The sequence below is a fragment of the Balaenoptera physalus genome (assembly GCF_965194825.1).
Source record: "Balaenoptera physalus genome assembly, chromosome: 14".
NCBI lineage: Eukaryota > Metazoa > Chordata > Mammalia > Artiodactyla > Balaenopteridae > Balaenoptera > Balaenoptera physalus.
In genome coordinates this window covers 14,204,806-14,226,483 of record NC_138893.1, presented here as the reverse complement: position 1 = coordinate 14,226,483, position 21,678 = coordinate 14,204,806, and the positions used below count along the sequence as shown (strand labels likewise).

Below are 21,678 nucleotides of genomic sequence, written 5' to 3'. Positions count from 1 at the left end.
ATTCTACCAAACATACAAAGAAGAATTTATACTGATTCTTCTCAAACTCTTCCAAAAGATTGAAGAGGAGGGAACACTCCCAAAGACATTCTACGAAGCCACCATCACCCTCATACCAAAACCAGATAAAGACACCACTAAAAAAGAAAATTACAGACCAATATATTTCATGAATATAGATACAAAAATTCCCAACAAAATATTAGCAAACCGAATTCAACAACACATAAAGATCACACACCACAACCGTGTGGGATTCATCCCAGGTTCACAAGGATGGTTCAACATATGCAAATCAATCAATGCACACCACATTAAAAAAAGAAAAGTCCAAAACCACATGATCCATCTCAATAGATGCAGAAAAAGCATTTGACAAAATTCAACATCTATTCATGATTAAAAACTCTTACCGAAGTGGGAATAGAGGGAACATATCTCAATATAATAAAAGCCATTTATGGCAAACCCACAGCCAATACAATACTCAACAGTGAAAAGCTGAAAGCCTTCCCACTAAAATCTGGAACAAGACAAGGATGTCCACTCTCTCCACTTCTCTTTAACATAGTATTGGAAGTCCTAGCCACAGCAATCAGACAAGAAAAAGAAATAAAAGGTATCCAAGTTGGAAGGGAAGAAGTAAAATTGTTACTATATGCAGGTGACATGATACTATATATAGAAAACCCTAAGGACTCCACACAAAAACTACTAGATCTAATAAATGAATGCAGCAAAGTAGCAGGATACAAGATTAACATTCAGAATCAGTTGCATTCCTTTACACTAACAGTGAAATATCAGAAAGGGAATGCAAAAAAAAAAAAACTTTTAAAATTACACCAAAAAAAAACCCCCCCAAAAAAACCTAGGAATAAACCTGACCAATGAGGTGAAAGATTTATACACTGAGAAGTATAAAACATTAATAAAGGAAATAAAAGAGGATTCAAAGAAATGGAAAGATATCCCATGCTGTTGGATTGGAAAAATGAACATTGCTAAAATGGCAATATTACCCAAAGCAATTTACAGATTTAATGTGATCCCTATCAAATTACCCATGACATTTTTCACAGGACTAGAACAAATAACCCAAAAATGTATATGGAACCATAAAAGACCCAGAATTGCTAGAGCAATCCTGAGGAAAAAAAAAACAAGGCAGGAGGCATAACTCTCCTAGACTTCAGACAATATTACAAAGCTACAGTAATCAAAACCATGTGGTATCGGTACAAAAACAGGCATACGGATCAATGGAACAGAACAGAGAGCCCAGAAATAAACCCACACACCTACAGTCAATTAATCTTCAACAAAGGAGGCAAGATTATAAAATGGGAAAAAGACAGTCTCTTCAGCAAGTGGTGTTGGGAAAGTTGGACAGCCGCATGTAAATCAATGACGTTAGAACACACCCTCACACCATACACAAAAATAAACTCAAAATGGCTTAAAGACTTAAACATAAGACAAGACACCATAAAACTCCTAGAAGAGAACACAGGCAAAACATTCTCTGACATAAATCGTACCAATGTTTCCTTAGGTCAGTCTCCCAAGGCAATAGAAATAAAAACAAAAATAAACAAATAGGACCTAATCAAACTTAAAAGCTTTTGCGCAGCAAAGAAAACCATTAAAAAACCCAAAAAGGCAACCTACAGAATGGGAGAAAATATTTGCAAATGATGCGACTGACAAGGGCTTAATCTCCAAAATATACAAACAACTCATACAACTCAACAACAAAAAAACAAATAACCCAATCCAAAAATGGGCAGAAGACCTTAACAGACATTTCTCCAAAGAAGACATATAGGTGGCCAGTAGGCACATGAAAAGATGCTCAACATCACTAATTATTGGAGAAATGCAAATCAGAACTACAATGCAGTACCACCTCACACCGGTCAGAATGGCCATCACTAAAAACAAATGCTGGAGACGATGTGGAGAAAAGGGAACCCTCCTACACTGTTGGTGAGAATGTTAGTTGGTCCATCCACTACGGAAAACAGTATGGAGGTTCCTCAGAAAACTAAAAATAGAATTACCATATGATCCACCAATCCCACTCCTGGGAATACACCTGGACAAAACTATAATTCAAAAAGAAACATGCACCCCTATGTTCACAGAAGCACTGTTCACAATAGCCAAAACATGGAAACAACCTAAATGTCCATCGACAGATGAATGGATAAAGATGTGGTACATATAAACAATGGAATACTACTCAGCCATAAAAAAAGAATGAAAAAATGCCATTTGCAGCAACATGGATGCAACTAGAGATTATTATACTAATTGAAGTAAGTCAGAAAGAGAAAGACAAATATCATATGATATCACTTATATGTGGAATCTAAAATACAGCACAGATGAACCTATCTACAAAACAGAAACAGACTCACAGACATAGAGAACAGACTTGTGGTTGCCAGGTGGGAGTGGGGAGGGAGAGGGATAGACTGGGAGTTTGGGGTTAGCAGATGTAAACTATTACATACAGGATGGATAAACAACAAGGTCCTACTGTACAGCACAGGGAACTATATTGAATATCCTGTGATAAACCATAATGGAAAAGAATATAAAAAAAGAATGTATGTATGTGTATAACTGAGTCACTGCTGTACAGCAGAGAGTGGCACAACATTGCAAATCAACTATACTTCAATAAAAAAAAAATTTTTTTTTAATCTGGACATTAAAAAAAAAAAACCATCAAAGCTCAGGTGCTGGGGCTCAGAACAAATGCAGACTCTGAGCGCATCCAGGGCACCAGGCACAGTTTTCTTTGTTGTTGGGCTTTTCTTCTAAAAAGTTTTTATTCTACAACGGAGAAAATGGAGGTCTGGAGCAAGTGAGTGAGTTGTCCTAGGTCACTAGTCCATTAAGAGCAGCTGGGATTTCAATCTGGAGCAAGTGATTCCGAGGCCTGCAGCTGTGCTGGGCATCACACCACATCTAAAAAGCCAGTGGCCGCCAGGGACGATGCCCATGTGTCCATGTGAACACCAGCGATCCCCACACGTGGCAGGATTTCTGTACGTCAATGACCTAATCTGATTCTTAAAGGGCTGTTTCTGCATGAATCATTCTCAATACTCTGCATATTTCCAAACTCCACAGTAAAATACAGGGAGAATGTGGGCACAGAGATGATGAGTTCTTTAAATAAGCAAAGTGCTAGAAATAGCTTGGAAGTGGGGACTGAGCCTGAGAGAACAGAGTTGAGATTGATCTGGAAATTGCAGGGTAAAGAAAGCACTTAAAACTGAGCGGTTCGTCAAACACTAGGCTCTTTTAGGATCAGCCATGTCTCCAGTGGGGAGAGAAGCTCCTGGAAAGCTGGGCTGAACATGAGTGTAGGCACAGGGCAGCACTGGGCCGAGCCAAGGACACTGGGGAGAGAAGTCAGCCGCAGTGGTTCCAGGACTGCTTCAGGCCCTCGACCAGGGCACCGAGCAGCACTTAGCTGGAGTGACAACCTGCAACAGAACCACGGAGGCTTTCAGGGCTCCTTGGGCCACCGGAGCCCTCGTGAGAGCCCCTCGGGGAGGGTGACGTCTTGGTAGAAGAGAGGGCCAGGCTGACAGGGGTGGCTACTTGGTTTGGGGCGCTCTGGGGTGAAAATGGGGAAAACAAGAACTTACAGAAGAAAAAAACGTTCTCGTGTATCAGTTTCTAAGCCTTTTCACCCAGGCATTAGTTGCTTTCCATTCTGCAAATAAAATATGACTACAACCCCCTTTTAAGAAACGGTCCTCCTTGATCAGCTGCACTGGTGAGGGTCTTTCTTTCCCACTCCTCGTCCCAAAGGGCAAAGGTTTGTGGTTTGTGTTTAAGACACATGCCTGTTGGGAAGGGGCGGGCGAAGAAAGAAGAAGAGGGGCAAAGGGCCCTTTTTCCTGACCCGAGTTCATGTTACTTGGCTCCAAGACCCCAGAACGCCAGCGAAACTGGACCAGGACATGGTGAAGAGGGGCCCCTGGTCATTTTCAAAGACACGCTGTTGTCCAGGTCACACAGAAGTGGCTCCTGCACTGCAGCTCCCTCTGTGCTTTAGGAGAGGTTTCACTGCTTTTTGCTCGGTGACTCCACCCTCCCCGGGCCGCCCCCTTCCCTCCCAGACCAGGGCTCAGCCCGGTGCCTCTGGTCCCTCCTGTGCTTTCTCCCGGGAGGTCCCCTAGGCCCCAGGTCCCCTTTAGAGGGACCTCCTGCTCACCGGCCCAAAGCCACAGCTACCTTCTTCCCTGAACCTGCCCCTCTCAGTAAAGGGCAAACCCACCAACGACCCAACCTGAACCTGGACTCTTTTCTTCTCTAGTAAAAACGGAGTATTCTTACTCCCTGGGCTGTTGTTTTAGAACCAGGCCCGGCACATAGTAAGTGCTCAGTAAACGCAGGCTACTGGGCTCTGCTCCTGTTCTGCGTGGTCAGAGGCATCTAAGCTCCCCGGGGGGTCAGCAGTACTCCCACTGGATCCCCTCTGGGCGCTGGCCCCTCCCCACCTTCCTCTGGTCAGCAGGGGCGTGGTGCCCGTGGCTGGGACATGCGGGCCGTGTCTGCGTCCGGAAGCAAGCGCGACTCTGAAGCCCCACCCCGGCCCAGTGTCTGGCGTGGAATCTGAGCTGAGACGCTCCCCACAGGGATCTAGTGCAGCCACCGTGCTGTCCCTGGACCCCCCAGAGCCTGTGCTTGTGACCGGGTCTCTGACCTCACCTTCCCCCGCGGCCCTGAGCCTATGCAAGGGGGCCCTCGGACCCTGGAGCAGATCAGCGCGCAGGAGGGGACAGACAGCCCTGCCTCGCGACCTGACAGGCCAGCGGGGGGACTGCGTCTGGAGCCTGTGATGAACGCCAGAAAGTCAGGAAGTTCCCATGCAGTCTTCTGATTTCTGGAAAGAGTCAGTTTTTCCAGGTGTGGACAAAGAGCTCTCGGGAGCCCCGTCCCCTGCGCCGAGCTGGGCCCAGCAACAGGATGCCGTTCCACGTGAAGAGCAGCCCCCGGCTCGGACAGCAAGTCGGAGGGGGATTCAAGCCCGCGGTCTTACACGAGTTGGCTGAGATGGAAGAGCGCGGGGTACTCAGGAAGCCCCCTCCCCTCCTGCCAGTGACGCTGACGGCGCTACCCTCTGCGTCCCAGGCGCCCCGGTTGGAGCCCCAGGGCTGTGCACTGAGCCAGGCCTGGGCGTCAGTCTCCCCATGTGGGGAACTGGGTCTTCGCCGGCCACGTCCGTTCTAAATACAGAAAGACCACAACTGGGCCCAGTGTCTATTTTTACGTCCCACTCACTGGAGAGGAATGTGTAATATTTCAGTAAAGGAGGGTGCAGGCGGCCAAAACTAACTGTTTGGCTTGGCGGCCTCTGGCAGACCTAAATTGTTGAGATGAAGGCCGCAGAAACATTGTCAGAAAACATAATAGCTTACTGGAGCAAATCCTAATAAATTCACAAACCATTTAACTTTTATCCTCCTCCACCTCCCCCGCCAAAGGAGGAAAAGGAAGAAGAAGAGGGGAAGATACGAACAATTTTTAGAATCTCAAAATCAGTAGGATGACAATCTGGTGGGGAAGAGACAGCACGGCCTAGCCACTGAGACTGGGGGTGTCAGAGCCTCCAGGCCAGCGGGGCACGGGGGACAGGGTCTGGGGACCACCCGCCCCTAACCCCGAGGCCCCAGGGGCTAGAGAACACTCCTGTATTTTCACCAGGGAGCCGGGAGGACAACGGACATTGCCCAGCTGTTGGGCCCCATGGCAACGAGCCTGGGGGCAACCCAACAGACACGCAACAGACAGTGGGTGAGAGGGAGCCTGCGGTTTTAAGGCCAAGGGAAGGACAGGAGCCTCTGCCCTCCAGGTGCTTGTCGTCTCACAGGGACAAGACGCACCGACAAAGAACACCACCAGTGACATTAATGTGTGGCCGTCTAGCGCAGAGCTTCTCAGAGGGGACACAGAAGGGGGACAGTTGCAGACACTGCGGCAAGGGGTGAAGCACACGGCCCTGGGCTGGGACATCTAGCTCACACCCCTCACTCTGGGCCTCCGTTTCCTCATATGTCAAAGGGCACGTTGCGGGGATTAGCTGAGGAAATGCCCCCAAGGTGCTCAGCACAGATCAGGGGCCTGTGGGAGCTGCCCGCTGTCACAAGAGCTGGGAGAACCACCGGAACGGAATCTGCTCCGGGTCTGGGGGCAGGTGGGACCTGCACGGGTGGCTGGGGGCCAGGGTCTGGGCAAGGCGCCGAGGCAGGTGAGATCGGTGCCACGGGGCAGGGCTGCGGGGCTGGAGAAGAGACCGGCGGCAAGGACCCTTGGGGCCAGAGCAGCGGGCTGGGCCCTGGGCCGAGGAGCTGACAGGTCACTGCACCTACAAAAGCCAGGACAGGTCCAGAGCAGGGGGCCACAGGCCTGCTCTGGATCTCAGGAAGGTGAGTTACAGACAGCACGGGGGAGGGGGAGGGGGAGGGAGACTTCACTGCTGGGCAGAGACGGGGTCTCCGTGAGGGCCCCAAGCAGGAGTGATGCTGTGATGGGAGCCAGGCGTGGCTCCACGGCCCTGCGCTTCGCAGAAACTTTTGGCTGGCGGTGAGGAAGGACAGCCAGCCAGAGCCGTAACGGGGAACCCAGGGAACCCTCCATGTACCGACATCCTGACGGAACACGCTTCTGTCCCGCCTGGGCAAGAGATGCCTGTTAGCCACAGACAGACCCAAGCCCCAACCTCTCTTCATCGATTCAACCCGCCTGCCCGTGACCGCCGCCCCTGAGCCCCGGCATCCCGGCCCACGGCGGGGGCAGCGACACTGACCTCCTGGGTGAAAGCATTTGACGTGCCTGCAGATGCCTGGCGTGGACCTCAGCCCGTGGAGATGCCCTTGCTCCCAGGCGCTTACTTCTCCTCCTGAGGAGGGGCTGAGGGGCCTCCCTACTCCAGGAGAGGTCTGTGGTCCCTCGGAGATCAAGGAGCTGATCCCCACCCAGCTTACTCACGATCCCCAAATAGGCAGTCGAACCTCGGGTGAAGGACTCGGGTAGACAGGAAGGGAAAACCCAGACAGCCTGGGGGGAGGCAAGCACGGCGGGCGTGGCGTCCCCAGAGTCCAGCCACCCGTCGCTAGGGCCCGACCTGCCCCTGCAGGAGTCTCCCGTAAACCCCCAGCCCAGAGGGGCGGCAGCGCGCAGAGTCCTCTCCTCCCGACTCCCCTCTCTGGAGCGTTCCAAGTGCTGAGTGTTTTCCTCGTGGAACCTCAGGAGCAGGAGAGAGGAATCCGCCGTGGGGCCCTGCAGGCGCCCGTGCCCCCAGCACACCTGCCAAGTGGACGGACGAGGGGAAAGGTGACGACCAAGGGCACCTCGCCCGGCCGGGACAGGCACTTCTGCCCAGAGCCTCCCTTCCGTGGGGAAGAGGTCAGAGCGACAGAGGCATCGGGCCTGACGCGGCCTCGGCAGGAGGCGACCCAGGAGGGGAGAGCAGGCTGGAAGACCGAGCAGGGTCCGAGGAAATGGGCAGTGCGTGCCCGGCACCGAGGCCTCTCCTGGTCAGAGCTGCCTTTCAGGGACGGACAGCACCAGCTCGCCCACCCTCGGCAGGTCTCTGCAGGGGTCCGCGGCCACAGGCTGGCCCGAAGGAAGGAGCCCAGACAGAGGTGCAAAAATTGGGAAGAAATCCCACATCCCTGAGATTCTCGGCTCTGTGCCCGACAACCATCACCTTGGGTCAGGCTGACCCTGGCCTCAGCTGATCGACTGGTGACTGAGAAGTCAGAGCTGAGGAAGAGCTGGGAACTTAGTTGGCTATCATTAAATGTCTGCAGAAGTGGGGACCTCCCCGGTGGTCCAGTGGCTAAGACTCTGCGCTTCCAGTGCAGGGGGCGTGGGTTCGATCCCCGGTCAGGGAACTAAGATCCCACATGCCGTGCAGCACGGCCGAAAAAAAGGAAAAAAAAAAAAAAAGTCTGCTGAAGTGAACGGCTGCAGAAGGCATGAGACCGCATCTACCAACGTGTAGTAAATATGTGTCATGTGAATGAAGGAGAATGATCGTGTGGCGAAAGTGATCCTTCTGCGTGAGCTCCGCCCCCAGGCGCAGTCATCCCCACGCTGGGCTCTTCGCCGAGAGCAAGTGTTTACTCACCTCTGAGCCTTAAGCATAATGTCTGACCCAGAGTGGAAGGCTAATCAATGTCCGCCGGATTTTTGAAAAAAATCAGTGAATGATGTCATAGAGACAGGAAGTAGAAGGGTGGTTGCCAGGGGTTGGGGGAGGGGGAAAGGGGGGTTTTGGCTTAAAAGGAACAGAGTTTCCGTTTGGGAAGATGATAAAGTTCTGGAGATGGATGGTGGTGACGGCTGCAAAACAGTGTGAATGCACTTAAGGCCGCCGAACTGCACACTTACAAATGGCTAAGATGGTACATTTTATGGGATGTGTATTTTACCACAATTTAAAACTCAAAAAAAACTCATCAGTGGATGATAGACAATCAAATGAAATGACCCGCTGTCGGGGCTGTCAGAGCGTGGAGTCTTTGATTCAAAACGGCACGAATTCTCCGCAACTGTCCCTCAGGAGCTGCGATCCATGTCCTCGCACCCCAAATCCGGGCTGGACTGTGCCTCGATTTGACCAGCAGAACAGAGCAGAGGGGACACTTCGGTTCCCAAGCCTCAGCCTCGGAAGACCCTGTCGGCTTCCACTCTCACCCGAGGGAACTCTTCCACCAACACGTAGCTCGCTGGACACATGTGGCCCCAACCGGACACGGAAGAGAGGGTACCCCAGAGCAACGAGCTCCCATCGGCCGTCAGATGACACGTGAGCGGTCCCCGGCGAGGCCCACAGAAGAACAGCCCGGCTGAGCCCTGCCCAGACCACTGGCCCCCAGAAGCAGGAGCAAAGAAATGGCTGCTTCAAGCCGCGAAGGAGTGAGGTGCCTGCCATGCATCAAAGACGTCAAATGACAAAGAGCCTTCAGCCTTGCAGCTGGAGGTCAGGGCCACCCTGCCCTGGCTAACCCACCTCCTGCATGCAGCGCTCCAAAGAAGTTCTCATCCGTCTTTCAGTCCTAAGGAAGAGCGTGACAATGAAGAGAGGTGGGCACTCGCGCTTCAGCTGGGGAGAGGCGAGGGGTGGAACTCCGACTCTTGATGACAGAGCAGGCGTAAGGCCCTTTGCTCTCTGGAACGCTATCTATTTTGCCTCTACAAAGTTCTGACTTTAAATCACGTAAGTGTGATTTTGAGAGCTCAAATCAAAAGGTGAGGACACAGCCCACCTCTTCATGAAATAGGCTGGTTCTCTCATTGAAAGGGAACGTGAAATGAATTGGGAAATTAGGTTTGACATAAATACACTACCATGTGTAAAACAGATAGCTAGTGGGAACCTGCTGTATAGCACGGGAGGCTCAGCTCGGTGCTCTGTGATGACCTAGATGGGTGGGATGGGGGGGTGGGAGGGAGGTCCAAGAGGGAGGGGATACAGGTATACATATAGCGGGTTCACTTCATTGTCCAGCAGAAACTAACACAACATTGTAATGTAACTATACTCCAACGGGAAAAAAACATGAAACTGAGAGCTCTTGAGCCACAAAGACTATACCTTTTACTAAAAAAAAAAACAAACAAAAAAACCAAGTTAATTAAAATGAGCAACACATATTGACTTAACTTTATCAAGCCTTCTCAATTTCTGCAGGTTCCTAAGGGACCTGGATGGTATCTGTGGACAATTAACTCCAGCACGAGCGTGACCCGTGCTGGACTGCGTCAGCACCCCTTGTTCTAGAGACCTTTTCCCGGCACCTGTTCCCACGCTGAGCCTCAGGCGCTGCGGTCACCGCCCCAGGCGCCGCCCCATCCTTGCCCAGGAATGTCATCTGCATCAAGGTAATAACAGATGAAACATCCCATCCCACAGACGGCTGACTCAGGAACATTTAACAAGGTACATTCTCACGAGAGTAGATATCCTCGTGGGGGGCACGATGGACTTAGGGCTCGGGGCATTTTAACTAATTCGACTTCTCTGTCTTCATCACTGAGACATCATCAAACACAGGGCCCAGTCCAGTAACATCTGTGCTGCCTTCTGGGCCACTGCCCGTGAGGCTGTCCACTCCCCCCTGCAGACTACCCATCTGCCTAGGATTACAGTAAGGCCCCTACATACGAACGAGTTGTATGTAGGTACCCAACTAACACAATGGGCTATCTAGGACTGTACTGTAACGGGTTTAAAATAGCTTTCGCACAAATAACACATAAAAAACAAACAAAAAATAAAGAAAACATTTTCAATCTTACAGTACAGTCCCTTGAAAAGCACAGTAGTGCAGTACAATAGCTGTCACACAGGGGCTGGTATCAAAGAGTTACTGACTGGAGTGGGGGGAGAGGAGGTGGGAGATGGTAGAGCTGAAGGATCGTTACCAATAGGAGACGAGGGCAAGCTGCAATTTCACTCACGCCTGATGTTGATGGAACGCACGTTCGCATCTTAGAAAGTTTGCAACTTGAAGGTTCGTATGTAGGGGACTTAACTGTAGTGCTTCTCAGTTACCCATCTGGGGAACCCATGTAAAAGGAATATTGATGGCCCTGGCTGAACGTCGATGTGCTGAGGTACTTTCTACCACCTCCAACTCCCTTTGCCCTGTCACTGGACGAGGCATTTACGGGTGGGTCTCGGAGCTCGGAAGCTGCAATCCCAGGCTTCTCCTCACTCTCCCTGGCTGCCTCCCAGCTACCCTCACCGCTTCAGCCACCCCTTAACCAGTGGCCCGATCCTGAAGGAGACTCCAATTCCAGGCACAACGTCGTCGCTCACCCTGCGCTCTGCGCAGACCTAGGTTATTAATCTGCCACGGAAATAAAAAAAAAAAAATCACGCACGCAGGATGCAGGTATTTGCATCTTTATTTTTAGGATGTTTAGGACCTGACGTTCTGGATCCCTGAAGGCAGGGGTCTGTGCTTGCGGGATGAGCGTGGCCATCTGCATTAATGCCACGTATTCGCAAAAGCCACCTCTCAACTCTCACGTAAGAGTCACCTCAACTTTCACAGGCTTCCTCATCCTAGGGCAGCTCGCGTCACTTGGGGCAATCAATCAGCGAACCAACCGCGCTGCCTGTGGGCAACACCACCGGCTGTCCTGACCTATCTGAGCCCTCGTCAAATCCCTCATTTTAAGACACAGACCCCCACGTGAGGGCCTCGCAGGTGGCTTGCAGGCCCCCCCCACTGCCGCATCCCGCTCTTACCCACCCTCCCTACAGCCCCCTGGACCCCGCTTCTACCGGGATGAGCAACTGTAGGCACAAGTGAAAAACCAAGAAACAAGCCCCTTCAAGTGTCAGGGCTTGAAAGCCCTGATCCAACCTCAAGCCTAAGCCCTATTGCAGGTACACAGCCGTCCTGGTCACCCCCATTAGGGAAAGGACCCTCTAACACACAGCAGAGAATGTTGTAGAATTCAGAGAATCCTGGTCTTTTTCCTTCTTTTCCTTGGGTTTGAGACACCTGCCTTTTGGTCATTTTGCGCTACTTACTAATGCACCTGTACTGGGACAACTAGGGAGAATGGGGAAATGGATACACCCAGCTAAGCTTGATACTCTTAAGCAACTGTGGCAACAGTAACACTAACAGCAATAAACGAATGACTGGGGACCAGCATCAGGGATCCAGGCTGGGTAGCACATCTGTATCCACTGGCTCGTCCAGCTTCAAAGGGTACAGAGGCCACTCTTCCCCTCCTCCCTTCCTCCCTCAGGACTCTGCCTTCGAGGTGACTCTTGCAGGCAGTTCTGATGCGTCTGCAGCCTTGTCTCCGCATCCACCCACCTTCCTGTCTCGGCTGCCCTTCTGATTTCACTTTAATAAAAGCAGCTCCTAACCACCCCGCGCCCACTGCTTTCCCAGGACAGGGGAGCCCCGGGCAGAGGGCACCCCGCCCGCCCGCCGACCGTGCCCAGCGCGCCGACCGCCACGCTTCCCTCCATCACCAAGCCCAACGCAGCGCAGGCCCCGCCCGTCCGCCTCTCCTCTCCCACCGGCAGGGGGCGCATCACCCGCAGCCCGCGGCCTTCGGAGCCCACCAAGGGCTGAACGGAAAATACCTAAGGACGCCACGCTTTTTAAGAAGACAAACAAATCTAAATTTAACCCAACTTACCCTCGTTTCCCAGGAGAAAGGGGCAGAGTGTTCATCTTGCCAAGTTATGTCCTGAAATAAAAATTCAAGAATAAATCTGAAATCCAAACCCAAAGGGACCCCGCGCAGACAACCACCCGAGGCCATGGGGGAACCAAACTTCAGCAAGAAGAATCCCAAGTCCTGGCTCAAAACCAGCCTGAAGTTGTCGCGCTCTGCAGAGAATGTGCTGACCTTCTGGGTCTGGCTCCCCCCTCACCTTGCTGGCCGCGGCTGCCAGGCACGCCCGTCCCCTGCCAAACAGACATTCGATGAATGCCTGGGAGCCCCAGGACGGACTCGATGACAGGGAGGCTGGGGAGAAAGGAAACAGGGCTTCCGGGCTCAGGTCTCGGCCCTGCCAGCGACTAGCCACGCGGCCAGGGGAAGATGACTTAGCCTTTCGAGCCTCGGTTTTCTCATCTGCAAAAGGAGAACTGCGCTTTCCCTGCGGGGCTGTTGTGAGGATAAAATGAGGTAACAGAGGAAAAGAAGGTCGGGTGATCATCTGCCAGTCAACACCCGTACTGTCTGAGCATCCTTCCCCCATCCCCCTAAGTGCCTGCCAGAGATCTGAAAGGCAGCGATCAGCCTATCAATGAAGAAAACGCCAACTGAATGCAACTGCCTAATTACAGTGAAAACTCTGAAATCCCTCTGACCGTCACAGGCAGAACAGGAGAGAAGGAGCCCTTCAAAACAGTCACTGAGAATCTGACCTTGGATCCACTGACCTGAACAAAGGTTTGTAAGATCGCCTTTCCTAGGCCACCCCTCCAACCCTCCAGCTGTATTCCTATACTAGCAAACGTCTCATGTGTGCCCAGCTTCTGCTGGGGAATCATATTTTCTGAACCAAAAACTGGGACATCCTGGGCGATACAGACTGAAAATGGGATAAAATATTTTGAATTGAGACTGTCCTCGCATAAAGCACCCCAGGTAGGTACATGATGTCTTCGCGCCCAGAGGCACTCCCTAGCCCCAGAGCTAGGTTACCTGGCTCCCCTCCCCCTCCTCCAGGAGGGGGACCAGTTCTGCAGAGGGTCCACTTCCTTCAGTACCGACTCCATCCCCAGCCTTGGCCTCTAAGCTATGTCTCCTATCACTCCTGGCTGTCAGGCAAAACTTTAAAAATGAGAGGGAACGTGGGCCACTACGCTCCCATTGGGAATCTCAGTTAAGCCCAAGTGTACTCCTCAACTTACAAACTGTGTCCCTCCAAAAGTAGAAAGGTGAGTTAACAAGTCTCGGCTGAGGGGGCTCCTGCATCCAGGTCTCTGTGTGTGTGGTCACGGCGTGGGAGAAGAGCGCAGTTGAGCTCAATGACTTGAAAGTCCTTAAAATTCTGTGATCTCAGGACCCTCTAAGTTCCTCTCAGAAGCAATAAAACAAGAAGGACTTTGTTTTCACATGGGAAAAATAAAGGAGGCTGATGGAATGTATGTCCCCTTTGTTCTAGATTTGGACCTGTGGAAAAAGGGCAAAGGGAAACCAACTGGTAAATGTGCTCCCTCTACGGGGAGGCGGGGTGGGGGGGTGGACAGCCCAGTGGCCACCGCAGGGGACAGAGGAGGCGTGTGGAGATTCAATGGGCAGGCAGAGGCAGAGAAGGGAGCAGGGCCACTGGCCAAAAGCAGGACACGCCGGAGCTGGACACCCCTTCTCATGTGATACGATCGATCCTCTGAATATTAATTATGCAGCTTGAGTCCCTTTGAAATCTGCAAAGAACACAGTAGGAAGGTTTTTGGCTTTGGAAGATGAATGAGTGCAAGATTCTGAGGAACAAAGATGTAGCCTGGAGCTTGGTGAGCCAGCAGGCTCCAGTGGCTGCAGCCCAGATCGGCTGAAATTCCAAGGGGGCCGCGGACAGAGGGGTGCACTGTGATTTCTCCCCAACTTGGTGTCAAGTCAATAATCTTTTGTTTGCTCCAGCAAGAAACGGAGTCAGGGGGCAAATTCCTTACATTTCTGCAGTTCTGAGCTCATAAAAAAAATAATCGTAAAGCACTTAACAAAAATAAACATGCCAAACAAAAATGTGATTGAAGCTCTGATGTCAGCCACTGGCTGCACACGCCAGCCACAAAGAGCGTTGGGGGCAAGCACAGGCTTTCCAGGCAGTTGGATGCAAAACGGCATCAGGATTGCAAAGTTCTAGACATGGATAGTGGTGATGGCTGTACAACACTGTGCCTGTACTAACCGTACACCTAAAAATGGTTAGCACGGTCAATTTTATGTTATGAATATGGTACCACAATAAAAAAATCTGAAAAGGCTATATATATGATATGATTCCAACTCTATGACATTCCGGAAAAGGTAAAACTATGGAGACAATAAAGAGATCAGTGGTTACCAGGGTTGAACAGAAGAAGGGCTGAGTAGGCAGAGCACAGAGGATTTTCAGGACGGTGAAATACTCCGTACCATACTGTCATGATGGATGCTTTTCTCAAAACCCATAGAATGGACCACAGCAAGAGTCAACCCCAGTGGAAACTACGGACGTTGGGCAACAGTGCTGTGTAGGTTCATGCACTGTAACAAATCTTCCACTCTGGTGGGCGTGTTGGTAGTAGCAGAGGGTACACACGTGTGACAGTAGGCGGTAGGTCAGAAATCTGTACTTTCTACTCACTTTTGCTGGGAACCTAAGACTGCTCCAAAAATTAAAATCTATTCTTCAAAAAAGTGTCCCCTCCCCCCCCCCAAAAAAAACCTGACACAGGTAACAAATGCTAAAAACATCATTTCCTAATTACTTTAGTCCCTCTTGCTATTATCTGTGCTCTTGAGGTTACTTACATCTGTTGCCCCTGCAAGATGGAAAGTGCATCTACAACACCACACAACGGGGTCCCTGCACCTCCCCGACCGGCTCTGATGCAGTGAGCTACCTGGGGGCTTGGACAGCCCCTGGGGGAGCATCTCCATGGCAACCAGCAGGCGCTCCACATCAGGGCTGCCCCCCTTACTGCCCTGGAGCCAGATGTTAAACATTTCCCAACACACCACAAGCTGCAACCAATATCAAACACACTGAAATTCACTACATTCTACACTAAATGTAACCTGCTACTCTTAAATTTTTTAAGGATTTTGGTAATTTTGCTTTGGAAATTATTTGGTGACAAGTAACTCATCTATAATTGGTTGATTCCTCTGTAAAAGTCAGGACTGCTCCAAAATTATTCTAAAATGAAAAATTCTGGACTTAGAATTCATTTCAAACGTGAAATGTTATAAATATTAGCCTTTCCTCTTCATGAAGTTGGAGACTAATGGGCCATTTATTCTTTTATAACTTTCTTTCCAATTTTGGGGCCGGTGAATTTCATCGCGTCCCAAGCGTGTGAGGTGCACAGCACCTGTAAGTGGCACTGCCCACGGCGGGTGTCCCTTAGTGCGGCCACAGGTCAGCCTGAGCAAGTGGAGCCAGGAGCACGGGCGTCACAGAGCAGCTCTGAGCTCCCCCTACACAGAGCCAGGCCACCAGCAGCCCGCAGACGGGAGCGGCAGCTTTCCTGCAACTGTCAAAAGAACTGCTTCTGAGACCCCTGCAGCGCTCTGAAAGTCTCGCTTCCACTCTGGGCCTCTCTGAGGGACAGGCTGGGGACCATCCTGCAACCTGAACAAACTGCACCTTCCTGCAGATGCCCTCTCTCTGGCACACCTGTCCCAGGTAGCCAGAGGGGATGACCACCTCCTGGGTCCTCGCTGGTCTTGCGTCCACGCCGGCGCCATTCACAGGCACCAGACTCAAGGCTCTCTGAAGAGCACCCCTAGCCTGGAGGTTCCAGGTCTGGCTGTAAATCAGAATCATTCAGGGCCTCCCGGGTGGCGCAGTGGTTGAGAGTCCGCCTGCCAGCGCAGGGGACACGGGTTCGCGCCCTGGTCCGGGAAGATCCCGCATGCCGCGGAGCAACTGGGCCCGTGCGCCACAACCACTGAGCCTGCGCTCTAGAGCCCGCGAGCCACAACTACCGAGCCCGTGTGCCACAACTACTGAGCCCGTGTGCCACAACCACTGAGCCTGCGCTCTAGAGCCCACGAGCCACAACTACTGAGCCTGTGAGCCACAACTACTGAGTCCATGTGCCACAACTACTGAAGCCCGTGCACCTAGAGCCCGTGCTCCGCAACAAGAGAAGCCACCGCAATGAGAAGCCCGTGCACCGCGACGAAGAGCAGCCCCCGCTCGCCGCAACTAGAGAAAGCCCGCGCGCAGCAATGAAGACCCAACGCGGCCACAAATAAATTAATTAATTTAAAAAAGAAAGATTCCACCAAATGAATTAACAAGTTCATCTAGAAAGACAAGAACTCCCACATTAAAAAAAAAAAAAAAAAGAATCATCTAGAGTGCTGTTTTAATAGGCAGAATCTGTGGGTCCCACCTGACAGCTTTAGAAAACCAACAACTCCCTACGTAATTCTAATGCAGCCGTTCCCCTTGGGCAGCTTACCTACTTCAGTCCTCCACAGGACACCTGACTGCCTCATCCCACTGGGGACACTTGGCCACACAGGCTGCACTTGCTGACATCCCAGGCTCAGGGACCCACCTCTGTCTTCCCAGGCCACTCCACCTGCCAAGGTGGCCTCAATGAATACTGCTAGGTGACTCTCATCATCCCCAAATAAGGACTTCTACTAAACCAACCTGGGTTCAGGCTGCTCTCACGAGGAGCCCAAGGCTTTCTGGGCTGGCTCTCACCCACCCAACTGTGGGGCAGGCAGAATCATGTTCTGCGCATCAGTATAATCAACCAAGGCACACAAACGGTCTCCTAATACACAGCAAGGGCCCAGCAAATCACGTTTAAAGGCCTCTTTCATTTCATTCTTCCCAGAGTTCAAAGATTACGTAAAACTACTGCAACAGCATTTCTAATCATGCCCTTAGTATGTAACCATAAACAATAAACACTCTTAGGTGGTAGTCAGAATATGGCGCACTGTTTGTTAAATTTCTCCTGCCGCCTAGAGGGCTGAGTCTCTAAAAGCTAGAATCCCAACCATTAAGCTCCCCAGAAATAGATCTGATTTTTCTTGAGTGATTCAGCAACAGTGCTCACTGGAACCATATATTGTCACTGGCCTCCGGAAGTCCATAAATGAGGGGAGTTTCTGGTTGATAGACAGTGGCATCCTGGCTTAAAAGTAAGAAATGTACTGGGCATATACCCAGAGAAAGCCATAATTCAAAAAGACACATGCACCCCAATGTTCATTGCAGCTCTATTTACAATAGCCAGGTCATGGAAGCAACCTAAATGTCCATCAACAGACGAATGGATAAAGAAGTTGTGGTACACATATACAATGGAATATTACTCAGCCATAAAAAGGAACGAAATTGGGTCATTTGTAGAGACGTGGATGGACCTAGAGACTGTCATACAGAGTGAAGTAAGTCAGAAAGAGAAAAACAAATATCGTATATTAACGCATATATGTGGAATCTAGAAAAATGGTACAGATGAACCAGTTTGCAAGGCAAAAACAGAGACACAGATGTAGAGAACAAATGTATGGACACAAAGCAGGAAAAGCAGGGGGGCGGGGGCGGGTAGGGGGAGGATGAACTGGTAGATCCGGATTGACATGTATACACTAATTTGTATAAAACAGATAACTAATAAGAACCTGCTGTGTAAAAAATAAAATAAAATAAAATTCAAAAAAAAAAAAAGTAAGAAATGTAAACTCTGAAATACTCTAAGCTAGAGAAATGAAGCTCGGATGGCAGGGCCTGCGGGAGCAGGACAGACGACGCTGCCCCATGTTGCTGACTGTCTCATCCCTCAGTGATGTCGGGGCCTCCTGGCACATCCTGCCCGCAGCACCTTCTTCCTGCTGATCTGGTTAGTGTGGGTCTGTACCTCAAATTCACAGGAGCATATTAAAAACAGAAGGGAGGCAATCATGCTCCTTGGTATTTCGCCAAATGAGTTGAAAACTTAGGTCCACACAAAAACCTACACATGGGGCTTCCCTGGTGGCGCAGTGGTTGAGAGTCTGCCTGCCAATGCAGGGGACACGGGTTCAAGCCCTGGTCTGGGAAGATCCCACATGCCGCAGAGCGACTAGGCCCGTGAGCCACAATTACTGAGCCTGCGCGTCTGGAGCCTGTGCTCCGCAACAAGAGAGGCCGCGATAGTGAGAGGCCCGCGCACCGCAATGAAGAGTGGCCCCCGCTTGCCGCAACTGGAGAAAGCCCTCGCACAGAAACGAAGACCCAACACAGCCAAAAATAAATAAATAAATTAAAAAAAAAAAAAAAAAAAACCTACACATGGATGCTTACAGCAGCTTCAGTCATAAATGCCAAAACTTAGAAGCGACCAAGATGCCCTTCGGTAGGTGAACGGCTATGAATGGCTAAGTGAACTTGTGTCCATCCAGGCAGTGGAATGCTATTCAGCACTACGAAGAATGAGCTGTCAAGCCATGAAAAGACACTGAGGAACCTTCAATGCATATTACTAAGTGACAGAAGCCAATCTGAAAAGGCTCCATGATTCAACTATATGACATCTGGAAAAGGCAAAACTGTGGAGACAGTAAAAAGTTAAGTCGTTGCTAGGGGCTGGAGGGGAGAGAGGGATGAACGGGAGACACGCAGAGGATTTTTAGGACAGTGAAAATACTCTGTACAGAACTGTAATGATGGAATTGTGTCCTCATACATTTGTCCGAACCACTGAATGTCCAACATCAAGAGTGAAGTGTAAACTCCAGGCTCTGGGTGACCATGATGTGTCAGTGTCGGTTCACTGGTCGTTCACAAATGCACGGCTCTGGTGCAGGTGTTGATCCTGGGGGAGGTTGTGCACGGGGTGCAGGGGTGTATGGGAACTCTCTGTACTTCCTGCTCAGTTTTTGGGAATCTAAAGCTGCTCTAAAAAATAAAGTCTACTTAAAAAAAGGGAGGACTGAAGAAGAAGAATATGCTCTTTTTTTTTTTTTTTAACCAACTGGTTATTCTTAGGGACTATTGTTTATATGTTTATGGAATCGATGTTTTCCCCTTTGACTTGTAGTATATTTAATTCTGCTGAGATCAGAGGGTTGCCAGCACCGGAAGTACAAAAGGGCAGTTCCAACAACGGAAAAGCAGTTATGATTTAACTCCTGGGCAGGTTCCACCATGAATACAAATACAGAAACTCAGGCCTCCTCAGAACTCAGCAGAAACATGCCAAGGTAGTGATGGGAGGATGGGTGGGGGAGAGGTCTAAGGAAATGAAGAGGAGAACGAGCCAGAAGTTTAACAGACAGGTCTGGCCTTGATTTCTTTTTCTGAGAAATGGGTACTTTTTCTGGTACTAAGGAAATCTCTCATTTTAGAGTGTAAAAGTAACTCCCATCAATTATAAGATGACTCCAAACCTGCCAACAGGCTGCCCAGCTCTGGCCCCTCCCTCCCTGCAAGACAAAGAGCGAGTCATTTCTTTGCAAAACCTGTTCCCTGGTAGCCACTGGGCCACACTCCCACAGGGGCCAGGGGTAGCCTGTGTTGCTGCCTCAGCTCCAAGGCCACCTGTTCAATACACTTCCCCCAACCCGAGGAGCCCCAGCTATGCAGAGTCCCAGGCCAGGTGCTACTCTGGGCAGAGGACCATCTCACCATCTCAACTGGATGGTTGAGGATGGCCATGTTCTCAACTCCTACCTGGAGCCAGGGCACAGACGCCAGGCGCAGGGACACGAAAAGCCAGGTCCACCCTGTCATCTTTTCTAAAAAATGCATGCATCTGCCAGACAGAAGGTGGGAATCATAATTACACATTCCGCCTTCCTTAGAAAACAAGTCCAAACGCTGAGAAAGGAACTCTCAAATTTCTCATTTTTTGTGCCAAAGGCTGAAAAATAAAAGCCAAGCTGCTGAAGTGAACGGGGAAGAGGTGACCTCACATGTCACAGGTCCTGCATCAGGAAGCCACATATCCAACCAAACTCAAATCTAACGAAGACTGAATAAGTGAGGAAAGTTCTGGAAGAACACTACCAATTTCTGCTTCATAATGCTGCTTCTTTCTGCATTGCTTGAAACTTTTAACGGTAACACACAGGGTCGTTATTTTAGAAATTGTATACCCATTTAATTAGTTTATTTTCAAACACAAACAGCTGGCCAGCCTGGACCCTAAGGAGGGAGGGCAAGGTGGTCCTTGGCAGGCAGCCCCAAGGGCATGGACGGGATGACAGCGGCTCAGCGAGGTCTGCTGGACAGGGGATGCCATACTGACCCCCAGCCTCCTGAGCACTTCAGGGAAAGGTGCCTCGTCAGCCAGCTGGGAGCAGAAGCCGGGTGGGCGATGGGCATGGGAAAAGCCACGGGGCCTTCAGAGGCCTGCAGAGGGTATCCGAGGGTCAGGGAGGCCAAGACTCAGCCCCAGAAAAGGTGAAGGCCAGCTGGAGTAAAAGTGCAGCCAGCAAGCCTGCAGGTTCCTGCAGGAGCAGGAGGGATGCAGGTGCTAGAGAACACCTCCTTCTGAGACCAGCGGGTCATGCTAAGCTGCTGAACAGGGGACAGAGATGCCTGCCTCCAGGGCTTAAAGCCTGTGTTCTACAGCACGCGACATCCAGATCAGGGTCCCCAGGGCCGGCATAGGGAAACACCCTTCCTGCCCAGCCCCACCTACTTTACAGAGAAGTGAAACAGGCAAGCAGGTCCCTGAGAAGCCAATACCCCGGTTGCCCAAACTTCTGAGTTCACTTGCTTATGGCCTGTTGGGAGCCAAGAACGTGGCATAGAGCTCAGAACCCTGTGTCTCTCACTAACGTGCTCAGATCGGTGGAAGAGTCTGGGAGTAGGGGCAAGGGCCAGAGAGCGACGCACGCCTGAAAAGTCAGGGTTTTCGTTTTTCGGGTTTTTTTGTTTCTTCGTTTTTGGGTTTTTTTTTTTGCTATTTGGTAACAGGAAGCGGCAGAAGCAGACTGGGGTGATGGCTGAATCCCTCTGAAATGAAAACTTTTCATCTCCCAAAGCAAGCCATTCCCAAAACTTTTACTGCTGGAAGAAGAACGCCGTAATTGAGAAGCACAGGGAAAGTAGAGACCGCTCAGAGCATCTATTCGCAAACATGCTTCAGTGTTCAGACCAAGTACCTGACCCAAAGGGCAAGCCTCAACGTCCATGTCTGTTCCAAGCAAGGCCTGTGAACCCGAGAGAAGTCCAGTGAGCTGCTCCCTGGTGGAGGGAGAATCCCGCCCTAAGAGGGCAGCCCGGCTACGGCAGGACCAGAACCAGGTATGGGGACGCCAGCGGCTCCTCTTCTGTTGCAGAGAGATTCACTGTTCCACCGGCAGCAGCTCTAGATTCTCTGCACAGGAGGGGCCTGGGGAGATGACCGGGGGGCAGGAGGGGCCGGCAGCCTTGCACTGAAGCTGTACTGAGATCATATGTTCACGTGGAGGGATTTCGAAAAAAGCTGG

At 50.8% G+C, this 21,678-nt stretch overlaps 1 protein-coding gene across 2 annotated transcripts in view; it reads right to left on the bottom strand.

Moving 5' to 3' along the window:
• LOC309642072 (uncharacterized protein C1orf198 homolog) overlaps positions 1-21,678 on the bottom strand; it is a 35,484-nt gene that overhangs the window by 10,092 nt on the left and 3,714 nt on the right. The window contains exon 2 of one of the 2 annotated variants that reach the window (XM_082423024.1): positions 12,208-12,258. The exons of the other annotated variant lie outside the window; for it this stretch is intronic. Coding sequence (XP_082279150.1) covers positions 12,208-12,258 — 51 coding nt within the window. The remainder of the gene's footprint in view (positions 1-12,207; positions 12,259-21,678) is intronic. 2 annotated transcript variants of the gene reach the window in all.